Below are 20,430 nucleotides of genomic sequence, written 5' to 3' on the forward strand. Positions count from 1 at the left end.
TGAGGGTTTTTTCTTGTCGTCGTTGCTGTGTAAGGAGAGTTTTATTGCTACTGTTATTTCCGGACTGAAGAGTTATGGTCGGATATTAAGGATGTTCCTTTTTGTTGTTTTCTACCTTTTTTTTAAGGAGCTTTCAAGGAAATATAAAATTGTAATGAGGTTGTGTATTTTTACTCTTGCTAACTTTTTCTGAATTGAACTTTTTTTCAGATTTTGTAAAAAAATTTACAAAATTTATTTTATTTTTTATATTTAATTTATTTATTTATTTCAAAAGTTTAACGAATTAAAAAAATAAAAATCAGTATTAGCTCATAATCATTATAAAATAAAATTTACAAAAATTGATCGAAAAAAACAGTTTTTTTTTTTAAATTTAAATTGAGCTTTTATTAAATAAGAAATTAAAAAGTTAATAAAATTATAAGTTATTGACGATTTTTGGTTAAAAAAAATTCAATACATTTAATTTGAAAATTAAAAAAAAATAAGTTTAAAAAGTCTTTTATAAAAAAATCCTCCTATTAATTTTCTTTATTTTTTTTTTAAAAAAAATATATTTATCCATTCAATTTCAAAAATGAGCTTAAAATTCGAAAAAATATCGATATTTTTATATTTATCATATTTTTTAAAAATTTTTGTTTCATTTATTGTAGATTGAAGAAATTATTATTAAAAAATTATTTGATATTTTTTTGTAGAGATTGATATAAAAATTTCAAAAAACAATAAAAAAAATCAAAATTTTATATAAAAAATTAAAAAATAATGAAATATTTAAAAAATCGATTTTTTACAAGTTCATGACATAAAAAAAAATTAAATTTCGATGTAATTTTTCTCATTTCATGAATAATTTTTGTTACTTCATTATTTTTTTTTTATAAGGCCATTAAATTTAATTATTTCACTTTATGTCGCATGAGGATTTTTATGAAGGGGGGGGGGGGGGGAGAAAAAAAATAAAAAAAAAATTAATTTTTTTTACTACTTTTTTGACGTTTTTGAACGTTAATCGTTGATTAAACACATTGAAATAATTTTTACTTTTATTATTTTAAGTTTTTAAGTCAAAACTTTAATAAAATGTCACAAAATAAAAATTTAAGAAAAAATAAAAAATTTAGTCACGTGACTCAAAAATTTTTTCATCAAATTTTCGGTAGATAATGCGTTTTTAAAGCATGTTAAGTTCATATCTTATATAATTTTAATTTTTACTGGACATTATTATCGTTTTTTTAGTCAAAAAGTACCAAAAAATGTCAAAAATTTTCAATTTTTTTCCATTTTTTTTTATTATTTTTATTTTTCCCCCTGAATTTTTTCGCCAAAAATAAAGTGAAATAATTAAATTTAATGGCCTAAAAAAAGAAAAAAAAAACATTTTTTGTAATTTAGTAAAAAAAAAATTAAAAAATTTTCAATTTATTAAATTTTTGATCTAATTTCATTAATTATTATTAATTTTTCTTTAAAAATAATTTTTTAAAAATCTTAAAAATATTTGTTTTAAGTGCCTTTTATTCTTAAAATCCAAAACAAAACTTTTACTTCTCACAAAACTCCATTAATATCAATTCATTTCAAACAAAAAACCATCGCAACATAAACTACCAAATAAAATTCAAAAACAACAAAAAAAGGTTAACAAAATTTCCAGCCATATTTTATTTTCCCTTTTTAACATGTTGTAAGTTGTAACAAGCGTAGTAACCATCATATATTTCACTTTTTTTTAACAAATGATACAACAAACTATAAACTAACAAAAAGACCCACAAGTTTATTCAACTCCCCTTCGAACAGAACCTCACGAATAAATTATTACAGAAAAAAAACTTTTTTCGGTTATTATTATTATTTATACGAATGTTCTTCTTGTACTCCATAGAAAAGAGCTTGGAACGAACAATGCAGAGATATTTTAATTAGATCATTATTAGACTATAAATCCGGTTTGTGTGTGTTTTCACATATGGAGGCATTAAATGAAGACAATTCGTTATCTCTTTTTATGTTATGAGGAAAAAATAAATGGAAGCAAAAAAATGGGTTTGGGTTTTTCCTTCATCATCATCAACATCAGCAACGAAGCTAGCTACACAAAATGTTAAATACTCTTTATTTTTACTCAGTTCAGTTCAAACTTTAGTCCGGACATCGGAGGTATATAAAGTTACTGTACGCGACGAGTATATTCCGAACTGAACTGTACTCAACTCATCTCTCGGTGTCGTTTATATACTTACTTAGCTACAAAAACAACAAGCTACAACCTACCAATAACCATATTATTTAAATAAAAAACTTTTTTTTTTTATTTTTTTTTAGGTACAACGCGACACACAAAGGAACAGAAGTGGAAGTTTATTGTTGTTGTTATTATTATTACTACGCATTTTGCTTCCATTGAGTCGTGCAGCGAACATTCATTCACAAAAAGTAGGAAGGCCGTGTACTCACACACAAGCACCCGCTTTATATACTTCGAAACCATTCCCATATTTCTCGAATATACACGCCTATTGGATGTCAGCCCGCATGTGCAACACACACACACACACACAGAAAAATATGAACTGCTTTTTTCTTCTTCTTCTTCGTCGCCGCGCTGTATTTTTCGTGTTCACACAACACGTTGCGTATGATAAAATTCAGTATTTATCAGGTAGTTGATATAGACAGATCGCCGCGCGACGACGACAACAACACCGACACCGAGTTACTTGATTTTTGCCAGTTAATTATTAAGTGTTTAATGTGCAAAAAGACAAGTTGAGTGTATTAAATAGTTAAAAGCCAGTAGTGTGTTATGCGAGGCACATTTAAGCGGCTCATTCTGAAAAAAAGCAAAAATATATATTAATTATATAACTAAAAAAAAGTAATTAAATGCAAAAATAATTCACAAAAAAAAATAAAATAAAAATTTACATGAAAAATTTTTACAAAAATAAATAAAATGATGAATTGTGAAAAATCTAAAATATTTCTTGAATAGTCAAGAAAAGTGTTTAAAATAATTTTTTGTGATAAAAAAATTAAATTAAAATATTTCCGCCGAATTTATTTTGTTAAAGAAAATTTTTTAAATAAAAACAAAGAAAAAAGATCAAATTTAATGATAAAACAATTAGAAACGATGGATAGTTCAAGTTATGGAGCAGCACATTTGTCCTCGCCAGCGTTAGTTGTGTTTTCACAAGCAGCGAACGGATTGAGTGACGCATTGCGGTTGCAAAGGCCGTTTCCGTCGCAGGTACTGATTGTTTATTAAAGTGATTTTAATTGTTAAAGATTTTTTAGAAGATTTAAAAGTACCGAAAAATTGATGAAAGTTAAAAATATGATGAAATTCTTGAAAAATTTTTATATAATTTAAGGTTTCTGTTTTTTGTTTGTGTTAAAATTCTAATTTCATTCGATTGAGTAGTACTTTTTAAGAGTTTTTATTCGAAATTTAAGCCATAAAGCTTTTAAAATTTATAAAAAAAAAAATTAAAAAATCTTACAAAATTTTTATGGCATTATTGAGCAAAAAAAAATTAAAAAAAAATCAATTTAATTTTAAAAACATAAAATAAATTTAAATTCATTAAAATTTTTCAACAAATTCTTATATTTTTACGAAGAAAATTTTTTCTATGAATATTCAAAAATTAAAAAAAAAAAATTTTAAAAAATAAAAATTTTGTTAAAATTTTCAAAAAATTTCCTTATTAAGAACAAAAAAATTGAAAAAGTATTTAAAATAAATAATAATTTAAATTAAAATAGAAAAGGTTATTAAAATTTACTAAAATTGAAAGCAAATTAATAAATTTTTATTATTATTTTAACTAAAAAAAATAAATTGATTTTTGTTTATATTTTTAAAAAAATTCATAATCAAGAATTTAAAAAAAATTAAATTGACTTAAAAAATTAATTAAAATTTAGTAAAATTGAAATAAATTTACATTGTTTCAACTAAAAAAATAAATTAAAATTAATTCTCATTAAAATAAAAATTAAAAAGAAATTTAAACTAATTTAAATTTAATAATTTACTTTTAATTTTAGAAAATTTTAACTAATTTCGAATATTTTAAATTTTTAAATATTTATTATTATTTGAGAGAAAAAACCTTAAAAAATTAATTTCTTACCTGATTTTAATTAATTTTCATTATTTTAAATTTTTCTCTCTTAGATGCCTGACGCAAAAGATCTCCACAATTTTTCCCTCTCGTACGGTGCCCACCTTTTACATGGCTTTCAGCCTCATTTCCTCCATCCTCATCTTAATCCCGCAGTCTCATCCGCGAACAGCACAAATCCCTTTAGCGGAGGCGGTGCATTCGTCAAACCATTTCCCTCGAGCCTTCCTTTATCATCAGCATTTGCGCCACCAAAATGCCTTGGATTCGGATTAGATCAAGTAAGTTTCGAAATTTCTTCTATTTTCTAAAAAAAATTAAATAAAATCATCAAATTAATAAAAATCATCAAAAATTCCCTTTCAGAGCTTATTATTCGGCGGCAGTGAATCATATCGAACAGACTCCTCAAGTCCCGCCTGCACATCCCTTTCGCCGCCAACAAAGGACGAATCCATGGAGGGCCATACGAGCGAAGAAGGAGATCGCGATCGTGATCGGATATGCAGTCCGTCGCGCAGCAGTCCCGGCGAAACTCCTGGATTCCGACGTGAGTTCACATAAATTTTAAAAAATTTTAGAAGAGCAATAACTTTCGGGTGTTAAAAGCTTTCTGAGTGTTAAAATACGGCAAAGAAGAAGAAGAAGAAGAGTTGAAAGCCAATAGATAATCTTCATTTTACTCCATTAACATGTGTAGAATTGTGAGATCATAAAATTTTAGTGCGGTAAATTTTCTTTAATGTTTGCGGAAGAGAATTGGGGTTGTGTGATAATTAATTAAAAATGTCTTGAAGCACGCGTTTACACGCGTCATTAGTCAAAATAAAGTGCTTTTCCTAATCCTTACGATCTTCACAGGATCTCACAATAAATTTTTTGACGAAATCTCGGATCAATTAGTGCGCGCCTTTAATGAATTATGACAACAAAAGTTCCATTTAACGAGAAAAAAATGGAAAAAACACGATAACCGCATGTTTTCAACTCATTTCTTGATAAATTATCTTGTTTATAAAGTTCATGACATATTAATTAGTGACATTAATGGATTTTCAAATATTTCCTGCTTCTTTTATGCTTTCAGCCGAGTCCATGTTGCTTGTCATGAAAAGTATTTTTCTCTCTTGTTCTCGTTCCAAACTCGTTGAATGAAAGGAAAAAAAATATTTAAAATACTTTTTTCACCTTTTTAAAATGTTTGTTCTTGTAATACACGATCACGTTGGCGGTAGAAGTGTTTTATCACAAAATTGACTCCTCTCTACGCGCATTCAATGAGCTTCGTGAACAATGCTCTTAAAAAAATTACTCAAATATTTTTCTGCCACCCATTCACTATTGTGTTTGATCTTATTTTATTTTATGTTAACTTAATATGCGGATGGGCAGCAGGAACGAAAAATCGGAGAAACAAAAAGAGACGAGTTTTAATGCGTTTTCTGTTAACAAAAATGTTAAAAGAAATAACTCAAATACGTATGTAAATTGTACGATATTATTTACATTTTATGCATCTCAACATGAACCAAATGGATGCATTTGGTAACTTTTATTATTATTTTCAAAAACATTGCGATCCGATATATTTATTTATTTACATAGAAAAGCGGCCAGTTAAGTCATTGTGTTCGAAAAAGGAATTCTTATTGTATTTTTTTTTATCAGTGACTTTTATGTAAACAATGTAATTTTAGATTATTTTTAATTTTGGTGCATCATGAAAAAAAATTTCAAGTGAGCAAGTCATTAATTTTACACTAATGGCCAAAAATAAAAATTAAAAAAAAAGATCAAAAAGGTACAAACCACAAAAAGGCACCCCATGAAATAAATAAATTTAATTGTATCAATTCATCTTGTTAATTTATGACAAATTGCAAAAAAAAATAAAAATTCAACGATGACTTTGAATTCAATTCAATGAGCTTTATTTGTTGTTTGAGTGCACTTTTACAATACTAATTGACAAATTAGGAGGGAAAGGGTTGAATTGTGTCGTCGTCGTGTCGTCATTTGTCGTTACATGATTTGTAACAATTTTAATGTAAAATGTGGGACAAAAGGATTTTTTAAACAATTATGAGGTTGTTGGTTTTGGAATATGAATTTTAAAAAAATAATAATAAATCAGTATCTTAAATAGAATTTAGTGAAGAATTTTTGGTTGTTATTTTTTGAAATAGGCTGTTTTCGGTATTTTATGTTTTGAATGAATTTTTAGAAAATTTTATTTTTTTTTAAATTAAAATTTACGAATTTTAAAATTTACGAATTTTAAAATAAAATATAATTTTGATATTTTTCAAAAGAAATTTTCAAATATTTTTGAAATTGGAAATTAAAAAATTTATAACAAAATTATTAAAATAATTATTTTTAAATAAATTTTTATTTTTTTTATAATTTTTATTAATTATTTTTATCACCTAATATTTCAAGATATTTTAAATAAGAATTTTCAGATTTTAAAAATTTTGTATTTTTTTTTAATTTAATTTAAAGCTAAAGAAAGTTTTGTTAAAAAATTATAAAATTAGTAGTAAAATATATGAAAAATATGAAATTTAAAATTTTTTTTAATTATAAAAATTTTCAAATACTTTGACAAATTAATTAAAACTGAAAATTAAGAAAATTTTTAATTATGTTCAAAATATAAAATACTATTTGATTTGTTTGGCAAATTATTTTAAAAAAAAATAACATTTAAAAAATTTAAAATAATAATTTTTGTAAATATTAATTTTAAATTATTTCATTAATAAAATTTAAAAAATTTTAATATTTAAAATAAAATTAAAATAAAAAAATTAAAATATTAAAATAAAATTTTTAAAATTAAAAAAAAATACCTTTTTTAATAAAATTAAAAAAATTAATAATTTATTTAAAAAAAATTTAATTAATAAAATTTAAAATATAAATTTAAAAAATAACTTAAATATTCGAAAAAAATCTCTAAATCAAATATAATTTTTAAAAACTAATATTTTTGACAATTTATCATAAAAAAATAATAAAATTTCAATAATTTCAATAAATTTCATCCCCTTACAAATACATGTAAAAATCCATTTGTCATCAATTCATATAATTTTTGATTTAGTAACTAAAAGTGTGTGATTTTTCTCTCTAATGGTTCGCTCGTCTAACACAAATTCACAAGAGGACAATTCATAATTGGCTTTCCCACTCGCAAAAACAGGAAAATATCTATGCAAGTCCCCCCAGAATGCGAGTTTTCCGACTCTAAAATAATAGGGAACGACTCGACGGTGTTACGAAGGAATTCAATCCTTTTTTTCACGCAAATTGTTTAAAATTCATCTCACATAGATCACTTAAAATTTCATTCAATTTGGTAAAACACTAACAACGGCCTTTTTAGCATATATGTTCGCTGTAAAATATTGATTTTTATTGCGAATGCGTTATTTAATTTGCACAATTTTTCCCGGTGAACACTCATCTAGTTGTGACTTGAATATGTAATGATGTTCCATATCGACCACCTGGTTGTTGTTATTATTATTTTTTTTTGCGTTCGCAGATAACACCTCTCGCGAAACCGTTAAAATGCCATTAAAGACATAAATCCGCGACTATTTTATTGTCAATTTTTTTTTCGTTGTTGTTGGTGAAAAAAAAAGAAACTGCAACAACTGCACATCAGCAACTTTTGTCATTGTTGACAGTTTTGTATGCCGATATTGGTGATAAGCAAATAAAATATTGAGTGTGTATAATGTGCAATGCATTTAAATCCTTTTGTATGTAAATTTGTTAAACAAGCTTCTTTACATAAGTACTCTTCGCTTCAAGACTCGCATGCAAAAAAGCGCGTTCTCTACAAAAAAAAAATCTCGTACTGAACACTTTTATTTTTTTTTTCAAGTACGGAAAGTGTATCAAGCAAAAAAAGAGACAAAAGCCATCAATGTTTTTTATGCATTTCTTCACTGCTACTGTTTTACTTTTTTTTTTTTTTTTTGAAAAATTGATGGTATTTGACTTGTAAAATATGTGTGTACTTGGGGTTGTTGCGACACAACTCTCATTGTTCACTTTCAACACAATAATATGCAAAATAATGGATATTGTTTTTATTTTGCGTATTTTTTGCCTCTTTTGCGAGCGCAGATGAGGAATAAGTGCATTGTCTTGATGATTGTTTAAATATTTTGAAACACTTTGGTAACATCACTCACTTCAAAGTGTATCTCAGCCTTCTGGATAAATATTTGAACAACTTCTGGATTTACTGATTTTGACCCATTTTGAAAATATTCTGAAAGTAAAATTAAAAAAATAAAAAAAATTAAAAGAAACTTAAAAATTCTCTAAATTATTTTTTTATGAAATTTTCAACAAGGAAAAATAATAAAAAAAATTATAACCAAATTTGATTTAAAAAATCAAATAAATTATCAAAATATTTATTATTAAATTATTAATAAAAAAAATAAAAATTAAACAAAATATAAAATTAATTAATTTTTAATTATTTCACCAATTTAAAAAAAAAAATTAAAAAAATGGAAAATTTTAATTTTTTTTTTCAAAATAAATTTATTTATTTTATTTTTTTTTGTTTTTTAAAATTTAAAATAAAACTTTTACAATTACTAAAAAAAATGCAATAAAAATAAAAAAACAATTTAATTAATTAAATAAAAAATAAATTAAATTAAAAATAAAATTTTATATAAATTAAAAAAATCTAAATTTTCTTTTGAAAAGCTGTTTCTTACTATTTATAAGTCTAAAGTAACTTGAATTTTTTTTGTAAAATATACTTGCATAAAACATCGAATTTCCAATTAAATATTCAACATAAAATCCACGAAAATTAAATTAATTATTAAAATGCGAGAAAGACAAATAATCTCTCTCTACTTATTTAGTTCTTCTCAAATTCTTCTTCTTTATTTTTATTTCATTACGAGGGGGTCGTCGTGAAAAGAAAACGCCACAAATAAAGAAATTAAAACAAGAAGGCACGTTCTTATTGAATATTTAATTAGAAATTAACGTTGCTCTTAAATTGATCACTTATCCATTAAATTATAGCTCGAAAAAAGACAAGAAGCGATTTTTTTCCGATCGAAACGAATTTAATTTATTTTTCCGCCTCTTCTGATGTTATTTTTTTCCATCACAAGAGGATTTACGGGGATTTGTCTTGTAACATGTACCTCGAATTAACACCCTTTTATCGCTTTTTGTTGGTTAGTTTGGGTCTTTTCGGAAAAATATGAACACTCCTCTCTCTCTCTGACCCAGATGTTCTCCGATAATCGTCTCATTATTATGCGAGTCTCATCTGGAAAAAAAAATCGTTTGTCTGTCTACGAAACTGAATTAAATTGCTCAAAAGGTGACACTTTAATAATAATTGTTGTTGACTTTTTAGTTGGTTTTAAGGATTAGAATTTATATTAAAAATTGCCATAGACAGGATTATAATTTTTTTAGACGGAGACGTGTCATTTACCCGCTTAATACGGTGTGATAGACAAACACTCGTAACTAGCTTACATTTGGTATTATTGCTGTTATTTGAAGTATATCATTGATGGTATCTCTCACTCTCCTTTTTTTTATTTATTTATCGCTTTAAAACATTTTTCATAAATAATCATAAATGGTAGAAAGGGAGCAAAGCGAGGTATTAGCAGTGTTGATACCTACTTAATAAAATTGAAAAAAAAAAATTGTTTGAAAGGAATTTAAATTCGATTCAAGCTGTTGTGTGGCATTTATACGCCGTCGAGTGAACAGATGAACAAAAATAAAATAAAATAAAAGGAAAACTTGAATTTTTTATAATTGAAATCTATTTGGAGGATTTCATGTAGAAAAGTGTCATCTATTTTGACTAAGCTGTTGAGCGATGCAAGTTTCCTGTCAGTTTTTGTGCATTGACTTAGAAATGAGAGCTACTGGTTTTAAGTCAAATGGATAAAAAAAATAAAATTATGTGAAGTTTTATTTAAAATAAAAAATTAAAATGAAGAAAATTCAAAGATTTTTTTATTCAAATAAAAAAATAATAATAAATTTAAAAAAAAATATATATAAATTTTAAAAGATAATATTATTTTTTTTATTTTATGAATATAATAGATCAAAATTTAAAATGGAAAAATTTATAAATATTTATTTAGTATTTAAATAAATAATTAAAATTTAAATTAAATAATTTGATATTTTTTTCCATTTTTTTTAATTCGATTCAAAATATGAAAATTTAATAAAAATCTTTTTTAAAATAACAATTTAAAAAAATTTAAAATATTAATCAAAATTTAAATATGGCATTCCATTCTAAAAAATAAAAAATATTTATTTAAAAATATTTAAATAAATCAAAAAAGAAGAAATTAAAATTTTTAAAAATGTTAATATTTTAAAAAATTTATATTCAAAATTTCAACTTTTTTTTTAAAATTCACCAGGATTTAAAATATTTTTAAAAATATTTAATAGAAAATCAAAAATGTGATATTTTTTTTTTAAAAAATTTTGAAAATAAAAATTTTTAAAATAAGTCGAAAAAAATTTAGCAAAATATGTATCAAATTTTTGTACTTTTAAAAATTTAATAATTTTTTGAATATTTAAAAAAGTTTAAAAACAATAAAATAAAAATTCAAAAATTTTTTTTTTAATTTAATACTAAAAATTATATTTATTTTAATAATTGCTTGAACAGAAAATTATTAATATTTTTTAAAAAAAAATTTTTTTTTTTTAAATTTTAAATTATTTTAAATTTTACTAAAAATTAAATTTTATTTTTATTTATTTTATGCCCCATTTTATTTTGGAAAATCCAATTAAAAATTTCATCAAAAATTTGTATTTTTTTTTTTAAAAAATTTTCAAGATTTTTTATTTTTAAATTTTTTATTGAAAATTGCATTTTAAAATTTTATTTAAAATTTTTTCATTGAAAAATTGAAATTTGTTTAATTAAATTTTGACAGTTTTTTTTAATTTTTTTTTTTTTAATTTAACATAAAATTTAAACATTTTTATTAGAAATAGTATTTTTAAAAAAAATTTTTCAAAATTTTTTATTTTTTTTATTTTTATTTCAAAAATTTTAAACTTATTTTAAAAACTTAAAAAAAAAAAATAATTTGTGTCTTTAGAAAAAAAATCAAACAATTTTAAATAAATGTTATTTTCATAAGGTAAATAAAAAAATCACTTCAAAACTCAAAATTAACTAAAAAATAATAAAACGTGTGTGGTCACCTCTAAATAAATCACTTACAAAAAGCTAATTAACAAACATTGTATAAAAAACCTCGAAACCTGTTAAAACTCGAGACTTCATTAAAAATTCTATCTTGGGACTACTTCTCCCAACTTATCGCAAAACTTTAACATATTCACAATCAATTACTGCAATTATGTGTCCCTAACGCGTGATTTGCCATGTCTGCGTATTTTTATGCCTCCTCACTTCTCTCTCATTTTCTCGCATGCCAACTGCAGAAATTGAAATGGAATACTGGGAGTCCCAAAACCGCAATCAGATTTGCACTTCTCTGTTTTTGTTGCGCCTGTAAAAGAAACGGTCAATTTTCCTAACAAACATGACAACAAAAACTCAACTGTCTGGAAAATCGTCACCTTTTTCACGGGACATTTACGTGGGATTTTACCATATTTACATCGAAAATTGCGAAAATTGTCATGAATCGCAATAAATAGCGACGATAATACGGAACGATTGCCGATGAAGAGTTTTAATAACATAATTTCCTGCATCATAACCTCTTGATTTTCATTTCCAACTCGGACTACGAGTGAATAAGTGTGCGGATGATGTTGCGGTTTTTGCTTCGGAACGACAACAATCGCATTGAACAGCAACGAGACAATGAAACTGGCGTTAAAATGGAAACATTTACAGAGTAATTAGATTTTTTTGTCATGAAAAGGTCATGAATTTATTTAATAAATTACCGGTCGATGACAATTGCGAGGGAAAATTAATTTTTTTTTTCGCAACAATTGTTGATTTCGCCTGGAAATGAAAACCACAAAAGAAAATTAAAAATAACGATGTGATTTGTTCGTCACATGCGACGAGTAATTTAAAATTCAGACATGAAAAATCACATGGTCTCGTAAAAAACGAGGAAAAAACTATAAATTTTAAAATCCCTTTTTTTATCATTTTACGTGTAAAATTTAACACACAGACAACTATTAAACGGAAATCAACCGCAAAAAAAAATTGTTAAATCGTCTGTTCAGTACAAAACTCCACATTTACACTTCCTTCGACAGTATCATGATCTCTTCCTTAATCTTTCGTCGTGCGAGAAAGGGGAGAAATTTTACAAAATATATGAATTTCGGTGCCACAGATGTTGCCTGTTGCCAAAATAAATGATGTTTCTGTGAGTTTTATCACAACTTTCCCGTTTGACGACAATGATGGGGTGATATATGATGACAACTATTACAATATTTGCTTACCCGAGTCTTGTCAAGGGGAACTAAGATATGTTTGTCTTGATAATTGGTACCTTCACCTTCGGTATCTTGCAATGTTTGGTCGATGTAAGTGTGAAAATTAAACCAAGAAATGTCACAAAAATCTCGTCTTGAGAAGTGGTCAACAACATGTGGTTAACTCATCATGTTTGGTTTATTGCTTTGACCAACTTCTTGAAGTTTTTTGATGTTTACAAGAGATATGTCAATTGATGCAATTTAACCGCACACACAAAAAAATTCAACCCGCGTGATAACTCATTTAATGTAATCTTTTAGCGCAAAAAAATTTTTTTGATTAAAACAGCCGAAAAATGTGAGAAAATGCAGCAAAAAGGAAGCTGAATTTATTTTTACGTGTCTCTCTTTTGTGTTTTTGAATTTATTTTAAAAGTTTTTTTTTTCAATGAAAGAACGAGGAAAAGAGACAAAATATTAATAAAAGTGTAAATGTAGGTTCGGTTGTGTTATAATTTATATAAGTGAATGCATTATCGAGGCAATAACAATAATATTTGCGGCATTTTTTGGAGGAATGGTGATATGAAGATATTTTGAGGTTTAATCGATCGATGTTTTGACAAGAAAATCGATCGTCAGAAATGTGTTACGAAGAAATTTTTTGGTAATTTATCGGTAAAAAAAGTTAATTTCTTAATTGTTTTGATTTTATCAGAGAAATTTTTAAATAAAATTTATTTATTTATTTATTTTTATTTTTTTTTTTAAATTTATTTATTTATTTTATTATTATTTTTTTTTTTATTTTATTTATTTATTTTTTTTTAATTAAAGAAATAAAATTTTTCATAATGTTTAAAAAATTTTTAAAAGAAAAAATAAACTTTTTACAATTTTATTTAAAAAAAAAAAAATTTGGAAAAAAATTTAATTTGGAAAATGGGATTTGATTTTCGGAAAAAATAAAAACAAATAAATTTGTTACCAATTTATATTAAATTAATTTCAATTTAATTAAAAATATGAAAAATTAACAAATCTTTAAATCAATAAAAATTAAATTAAATTAATTTCGTAAAATAAATTAAATAAATAAATTGCTTAAGATTAATTAAAAACAATTAATTTAAATCAAAAATTTCAGTTATCAATTTATTTGAGTATTTTTACTTATTTTTATATTTAATTTTTATTGAATCAATTTTTTTAAATAAATTTTTATTGAAATAATTTTTTTAAATTTATTTTTTATTTAATTTTTTATTAATTTATTTTTTTTTTCTTTTTTTTTGTTAAAAATATTTTTTAATTTATCATTTTTATCAAATTCTTAACTTTAAAAAAAAATCAATTTTCGTCTTAAAGTGCATTATTTCCGCAATTTTAAAGCAATTTCTATTAAAAACTCAACTTTTTGATATAAATCCATCAACTTTATCTCTGATTTTTCCGCATGAAATATTAATCCAATTTTTTGTCGCCTTCTGTTCCTCTTCCTTACAAACGGTCATGAACTTACTTAAAAAATCTGTAAAAAAAAATAAAAAAACTCACAAAAAAAGATTAAATTGAACAAAAATTGGCCAACAACCAAGGAGGGTTGACATCGCCTTTAAAACTTTATTTTTTTCAAATAATCACTTGTGTTCCCTTTTTTCTCGTCCTTGTTGTTGTCGCCGATGGTTTTTGCGATTAATTTCGCATCGTTGCATATTTTGCACAAAAAGTAAATAATTTTCATCTATCAGAATGTAAAGTGTGTCGTTTAACACTAAATACGAAGACATTATTAGATTACCTACTCACAGACTGAGATAATTGTTATTTATATGAAAAAAAAAGGTTTTTTGATCTTTTTTTAACTGTAGCGAGAAAAAATCGGCGCGAAATAGTCTTTTTATGCTCAACTAAGCGTGCATGACGAAAAAAAAGTCGTCTAAAGGATGAGTAAGGACATCTCGAAAAAAAAAATCGAGGGTGATAAATTTCTTCATTGAAGTCTTAAAATTGCGCGTGGATAATTTCTTTCCTGTAGCAGATTGTTTCGGAATTAAAAAAAAATATCAAGAGAAAAAAAGAAAGAATGGAATTTAATTAAGTGTATTTATGTTTAAATTAAATGTGCAACAAAGTCGGCATGGAATGAGGGAGCAACACTTGACATTTTTTTAAAACTTTTTTTTTTAATTATCTGTCAGTTGTTCCTTTCTCTGATTTTTGATATCAAATTTAAATGAAAAAAATTTGAGTTAATTAATCTTCGATTTGCAACTTTTTACCTTTTTTTTGTTGACTCAAGAAGGATGATGATGGATTGTTGGCGGGATCTTCTAACAAGTCCGCTAATGCATCGTAACCCATAAAAATTCGTCGTTAAACATGAATTTTACATCAATTCTGACTTCCACATGTACTCCCTGATTTATTTAACGAGTTGTTGCTACATTGTTGCTCGCTGCAAGATGAAGAAGAGAGAAAAGACCGTCATAAAAATTATATCGTTTTAACTTTTTTTTTTATAGTTTATGGATGGACTTTTGTTGCACAATCAAAACTTTTCTCGAGCCTCCTGTCGTTTTTATGAGCGGATCATCAAATTTGTATTAACTGTTAAAGTTTCGAGAGAGGCAAATTGACAAAAAGGCCATCAAAGGCGTGAATTTAATAACTGTACATTCTTTTATGGTCTTGCTAAATTTTTGTTTTTTTTTTGCTTCATGAGTCATTTTTTTAACCTGATTTTTTGCAAAATAAAAAAATTAACTTTATTTTTTATATTAAAAAAAATAAAAAAGTGATTTTTGAATCCAATTTTTGAAAAAAAAAATTTTTTTAAATAATTTTAAATATTTTAACCTAATTTTAATAAACAAAATTAAAAAATAAAAAAAATAATTTTTTTAATCTAATTTTTGCAAAAAAAAATTAAAAAATAATTTTTTTAACCTAATTTTAGCAAAAAAATTAAAAAATTTTTAAAAATAATTAAAAAAAATTTTTTTAAATCTAATTTTTAAAAAAATTAAATTAAAAAAAAAAAAATTAAAAAGTCATTTTTTAACCTAATTTTTGCAAAAAAAAAAAAAAAAAAAAAATAAAATAAAAATAAAAAAAAACAAAAAAAAAAAAAAAAAAAAAAATCAAAAAAATAAAAAAAAAAAATAAAAAAAATAAAAAAAATAAAAAAAATTAAAAAAAAATAAAGTCATTTTTTTAAAATTTTTGAAAAAAAAAATTTTTAATTTTTTAACCTAATTTTAGCAAAAAAAAAAATTTAACCTTATTTTTGCAAAAAAAAAAAATGCCGTCGGAAAAAATTTTTTCGCACTAAAGTTGGAAAAGCTAATCGCTTTATTTAATTAATATGTTGATACGAATTGACACCAAAATATGTTGTTCACACATTGCGGTTTCAAATTTTCTAAATACACATCAACACAGAGAGAGAGCCATGCAACTGATGTTACTTTATTTGCTCAAATTTAGCAAATTTATTCTGTAGTTTAGTTCGTGAGAGTGCAATAACACCTCTCGGGCACGCTTGCGGTGCAAAATACAATTTTTGCATGATTTTGAGTGTCATAGTCACTGTGCAGTGCGGTTTCAGTTTAGTTTGGGGAAAAATGACAAATATTGTGATATGATGAATAAATATCATTAATTTTAGCAGATTTTAGTTGAAATGAAATAAAATCTGTAAAAAAACGAAGAGATTTATTTATAAAGAAAATTTTATTGAATGAGTGAATAAATTGAATGTACCTTTGTTGAAGAAAAAAAAATCCAAAGTGCCCGGATTACAACGGTCATAAATTAAAACACGAGACAATACAGACTAAAATGTCATTTACTTGGCGTAAAATTTGCTAACCTTGCTATACTTCACTCGGGAGAAAGAGAGCAAGGCAAAAGGAAAAGAAAAGCCATTGTAATGCCAAAGCAATAAAACAGAAGCGCGTTAAAGCAATAACTAAAATACGTCAAGTTGTGTAATTTTGTTTTAATCTTCTTCTTCGTTGAGTTTTTTCTTTTTTGCTTCAATTGAGATGCAAAAAAAACAGCTGGATTAAAATTGCAATTTTTCCGTTTCAGGTGTTGGTCCAAAGAAACCCGTGATTGGGACTCCATCGCCGACAACGCAGCACGGACCAATTTGTCCCGTGTGTGCTACCCAAATACCTCAAAACGAGCTTGAATCTCATTATGCAGCCGAGCTGAATCGACTGGCGAAACCCAATTCATTCATCGAAAGACAGGAGCTTAGAAGGACGTTGAGCATGGAAATGCATGCCGTGCAAAATAGTTATCAAGGGAGAACGAGTCGATGGGAGGTGAGTGATTTTTTTTAAAAAGCTGAAAAATTAAAAAAATTTTTTAAAAAATAAAAAATAAATAAATTTTAATAATTAAATTAAAAAAAATTTTTTAATTTTAAAAAAAAAAAAGAAATAAAAATTTAAATTAATTTTTAAAAAAATCAAATTCTTAAATTAATTAAGTTTAAATTTTCAAAAAAATTATTGAAAATATTTTTTTATAAAAAAATTTTTTTTTGAAATTTTAAAGAAAAATTTTTTAATTTTTATTTTTTTAATTTTTTTTTTTAATTTATTTATTTATTTTTTTTATTTTTTTTTTGCAAAAAAAGAGAATTATTTTTTTATGAATTGTTGATATTTTTTAATTTTTTAAAATTAATTAATTTTTCTTGATTTTTTATGAAAATTTAAATTTTTATTTTGAAAAATTAATTTTAAAATAATTTTAATTATTGCATTAGTTTTAAAAATAAAAAAAATATTTATTTTTTAAAATTTTAAAAAAAAAAAATAAAATGAGAAAATCATCATAAAATATCATGAAAATTTAAATTTTTGTTTAAAATTTTTTTTTGAACCTTTGAGAATTTTTTTAAGTTTTTTTTTTAACTCTTTATAAAGGAAGAAATTATTAATTTTCATTCAAAATAGAATTTCTTATTAAAATTTTTATTTTAATATTTTTTAAATTTTTCTTCAGACCTTTAATAGAATACGAACCAATCGTCAAAGTCGTCTTCGTGGAAAATTCCGTAAACGTCGTTTTGATGGCAGCGATGACTTTTCTCCCGTGGGTCAATGTCAATCTTGTCCCGTTTGTCATGGTCGATTGCAACGAACGCCCGAAGAAATCACGCAACACATTGAGGATTGTGCTCGCAAACAACAACAGCATCAACAGGAAAACGCTCATGCAGCTGCTGCCCAAGCCTCTGCGACCCAAGAAGAAGATGAAACTGTCGATGTTGAAAGTTTCGGCGATGAAACGTCAAATGGCGCGATAAACATGATCCAACCGCTGAACAACAATAACAACAACAACAATAACACCCTAAAAATGGAAGCGAATAAAAATCTGGAACACGAGCCATCATTGACGCCGCTTCATCCAGCACATCATTGGGACCGGAAACACCGCTTTAATCTCGCCGCAATGAATTGTAAGACAAAAGACAGCAGTATCGCTGTTTTGGAAGACTTTTACAAGCGCGCCTGTTTTGCAGGGAGCAATGCGCCGCCGTTGCCGCCCGTTTCGCACGCAGAGACAATCATGCCGCGAGTCACGACAACGAGCCACGATCACACGCATCACAACAATCGCATGGAGACGGAATACACGAGTAGCGACAAAGAGCGCAATCACATGGATGCCGATGAGGAAGTTGTCGTTGACAATAACACGGATGACAATACGGACAATAAGCGACGTCGTTCGATAAGCCCTTCGTCAAATACGGATAAAAATAGGTGAGTTCCTTGCTGAGATTCACGAAATTTTGCATGGTTTGAATTAATTGGCGTCTCGTTAGCACTGAAGAAGCGACATCGTCAGTTGAGATTGATTCCGCTACAGATATGACAACTCCCGTTACACCGCTAAGGCCTACTCCTGTCACTCCTAATTCTGAATCTTACGTTAGTACATCGGAGACAAGCTCGGATCCGCCCGCTAGCAAAGCGCAGGTCTTGGAAGAACTCAAGGCGAGAATTCGGGAGCTCGAAGGATCGCCTCATTATAAATGCTTCATATGTAAAGTAAGTCAAATTTACCTAAAAAAGAAAAAAAAACTAAAATTAATAAAAAAAAATAACAGGAAAGCTGTAAATCTCTCGTGCTTTCAACTATTTGTGGACATTACCTTTGCGAAGATTGCTGGATTAGTGAGTCGGTAAGTCACAATTTTTAAAATATTTAAAAAAAAAATTCTAAATTTTAAATAAAAAAATTTTAGGATACCAAAAAATCCTGTCCTCGATGTAAAATTATCACACACAACAGTGACTTTCGTAAAATTCACGTTTAATTAACTTCAAAAAAATATAAAAAAAAACTCGCAACAATATTTCTTCAACTTATCATATCAACAAGAAATCCCGCTAATTGTCTCTCGCTCGGATCGACCATTAGCGGTTAAACAATGTGTGCAATAAAAACATTAAAAAGATAAATAAAAATTTTATGGTCTCCTTCTCTCTCTTACATTGTCATATTATATAGCTCTTTCATACCATTTAAGAAAATTGACTTATTATTAAATGTAAATCTTGTGTAAATAATAACTTTATAGCCTCTGTACTAAAAGAAAAAAAAATCATGATAAAAATTTGTTTAGAATATCTTTGTAAAAAAAAATACGTAGTAAAAGCAATTCCTGAAAGAATTTAGTATAAGTAATGTAGATAGATCAATTTTAACTCGTTTTTAATCCATTTTATTATTTTAAGAGGATTAATTTAGTTTTTCTCCCCATCTTTCTTAAGGCTTAAATTATGACGATTAAGATGTTACTCAATCAATAAATGATTATTAGTAAAAATTGTAGAATGTAAATAAAAAGAAAAATCAATGAATGTTTAAAAAACAAACTTTGTATCAATTATTATAATTTTTCGCCAAACACTCCTAATAGCAATTTGTTTACAGGTCTAAGCTAACGATTAAAAAGCGTTCCCATAGATGGATAAAACAATAATGGTGGTCGCATCTGTAAATGGTAGCAACATCTAAAACTTTGTGCAAATTTTGTACCTCCGAGCAATTTTCACACCTATTTTAACGAGCTATACGCCATCATTATTCAAATATATGTACGCAAATTATGTAAATTCAACCAATTAAAGAATTGCATACACGCACACTTTCGAAAAAAATACGAAAAACAAAAACATAACAAACAAATATCATTTATTTCAAATCACTGTTTGGCACCCATTTATGGACTTCTGAATTCAATTACATTTTGTATCTACTACTTGTTGGTCAAGCAGCAGCACACTCGGCACAGTAGGTGATCGACTTCAAAGCCTTAAGTATCGGCAATAAAATGTGAGTAAGGTAAGTGCGATGCGATGCGACGACGACGATGTAAGAAATGGTAAACAAACTGTAATAAAATTGTGAGTACCACACGAAGTCGACGAAGAATGTACATAAGGTAATGTTGCCTAACTATATCTCTTTTATTTGGTTATGAGAAAAAAATATAAATAAATATCTAGCTCATATATTCATATAAAGTATCCCTATTTGTCTCATAATACACGTTTGTATGCAAAATACACTTGATTAAACACTGTGAGGAGGAAATTTATGGGGAATGTCATTGGAGTTCATTATTTCAAAATATTTTGGTAAGTTTTTAATTTTTATTGAAATTCAATATGAGAAAATGAATAAAAGCATAAAAAAATTCTCAAAATTTATAAAACTCGATGAAAAACTTAAATTTTAAATAAACATAAAAGCTGTAAAAATGACAGATTAG

At 25.4% G+C, this 20,430-nt stretch overlaps 1 protein-coding gene across 1 annotated transcript; it reads left to right on the plus strand.

Annotated features, from left to right (window-relative positions):
- The first annotated feature begins 3,138 nt into the window (after positions 1 to 3,138).
- LOC134837244 (protein Teyrha-meyrha) lies at positions 3,139 to 19,208 on the plus strand. Its single transcript, XM_063852613.1, has 8 exons — positions 3,139 to 3,265; positions 4,199 to 4,426; positions 4,512 to 4,695; positions 16,719 to 16,957; positions 17,646 to 18,412; positions 18,475 to 18,700; positions 18,760 to 18,834; positions 18,898 to 19,208. Exons 1-8 carry the CDS (start codon positions 3,149 to 3,151, stop codon positions 18,967 to 18,969), a joined length of 1,908 nt encoding a protein of 635 aa, XP_063708683.1. The 5' UTR covers positions 3,139 to 3,148; the 3' UTR covers positions 18,970 to 19,208.
- Positions 19,209 to 20,430: the final 1,222 nt, after the last annotated feature.

The sequence above is a fragment of the Culicoides brevitarsis genome, chromosome 1 (genome assembly GCF_036172545.1).
Source record: "Culicoides brevitarsis isolate CSIRO-B50_1 chromosome 1, AGI_CSIRO_Cbre_v1, whole genome shotgun sequence".
Classification (NCBI taxonomy): domain Eukaryota; kingdom Metazoa; phylum Arthropoda; class Insecta; order Diptera; family Ceratopogonidae; genus Culicoides; species Culicoides brevitarsis.

Coding starts and splice junctions, on each gene's coding strand:
- LOC134837244 (XM_063852613.1), top strand. CDS start 3,149: ATGGATAGTTCAAGTTATGGAGCAGCACATTTGTCCTCGCCAGCGTTA. Junction 3,266..4,198: donor AAAGGCCGTTTCCGTCGCAG/GTACTGATTGTT, acceptor TTTCTCTCTTAG/ATGCCTGACGCAAAAGATCT. Junction 16,958..17,645: donor GGAGAACGAGTCGATGGGAG/GTGAGTGATTTT, acceptor ATTTTTCTTCAG/ACCTTTAATAGAATACGAAC.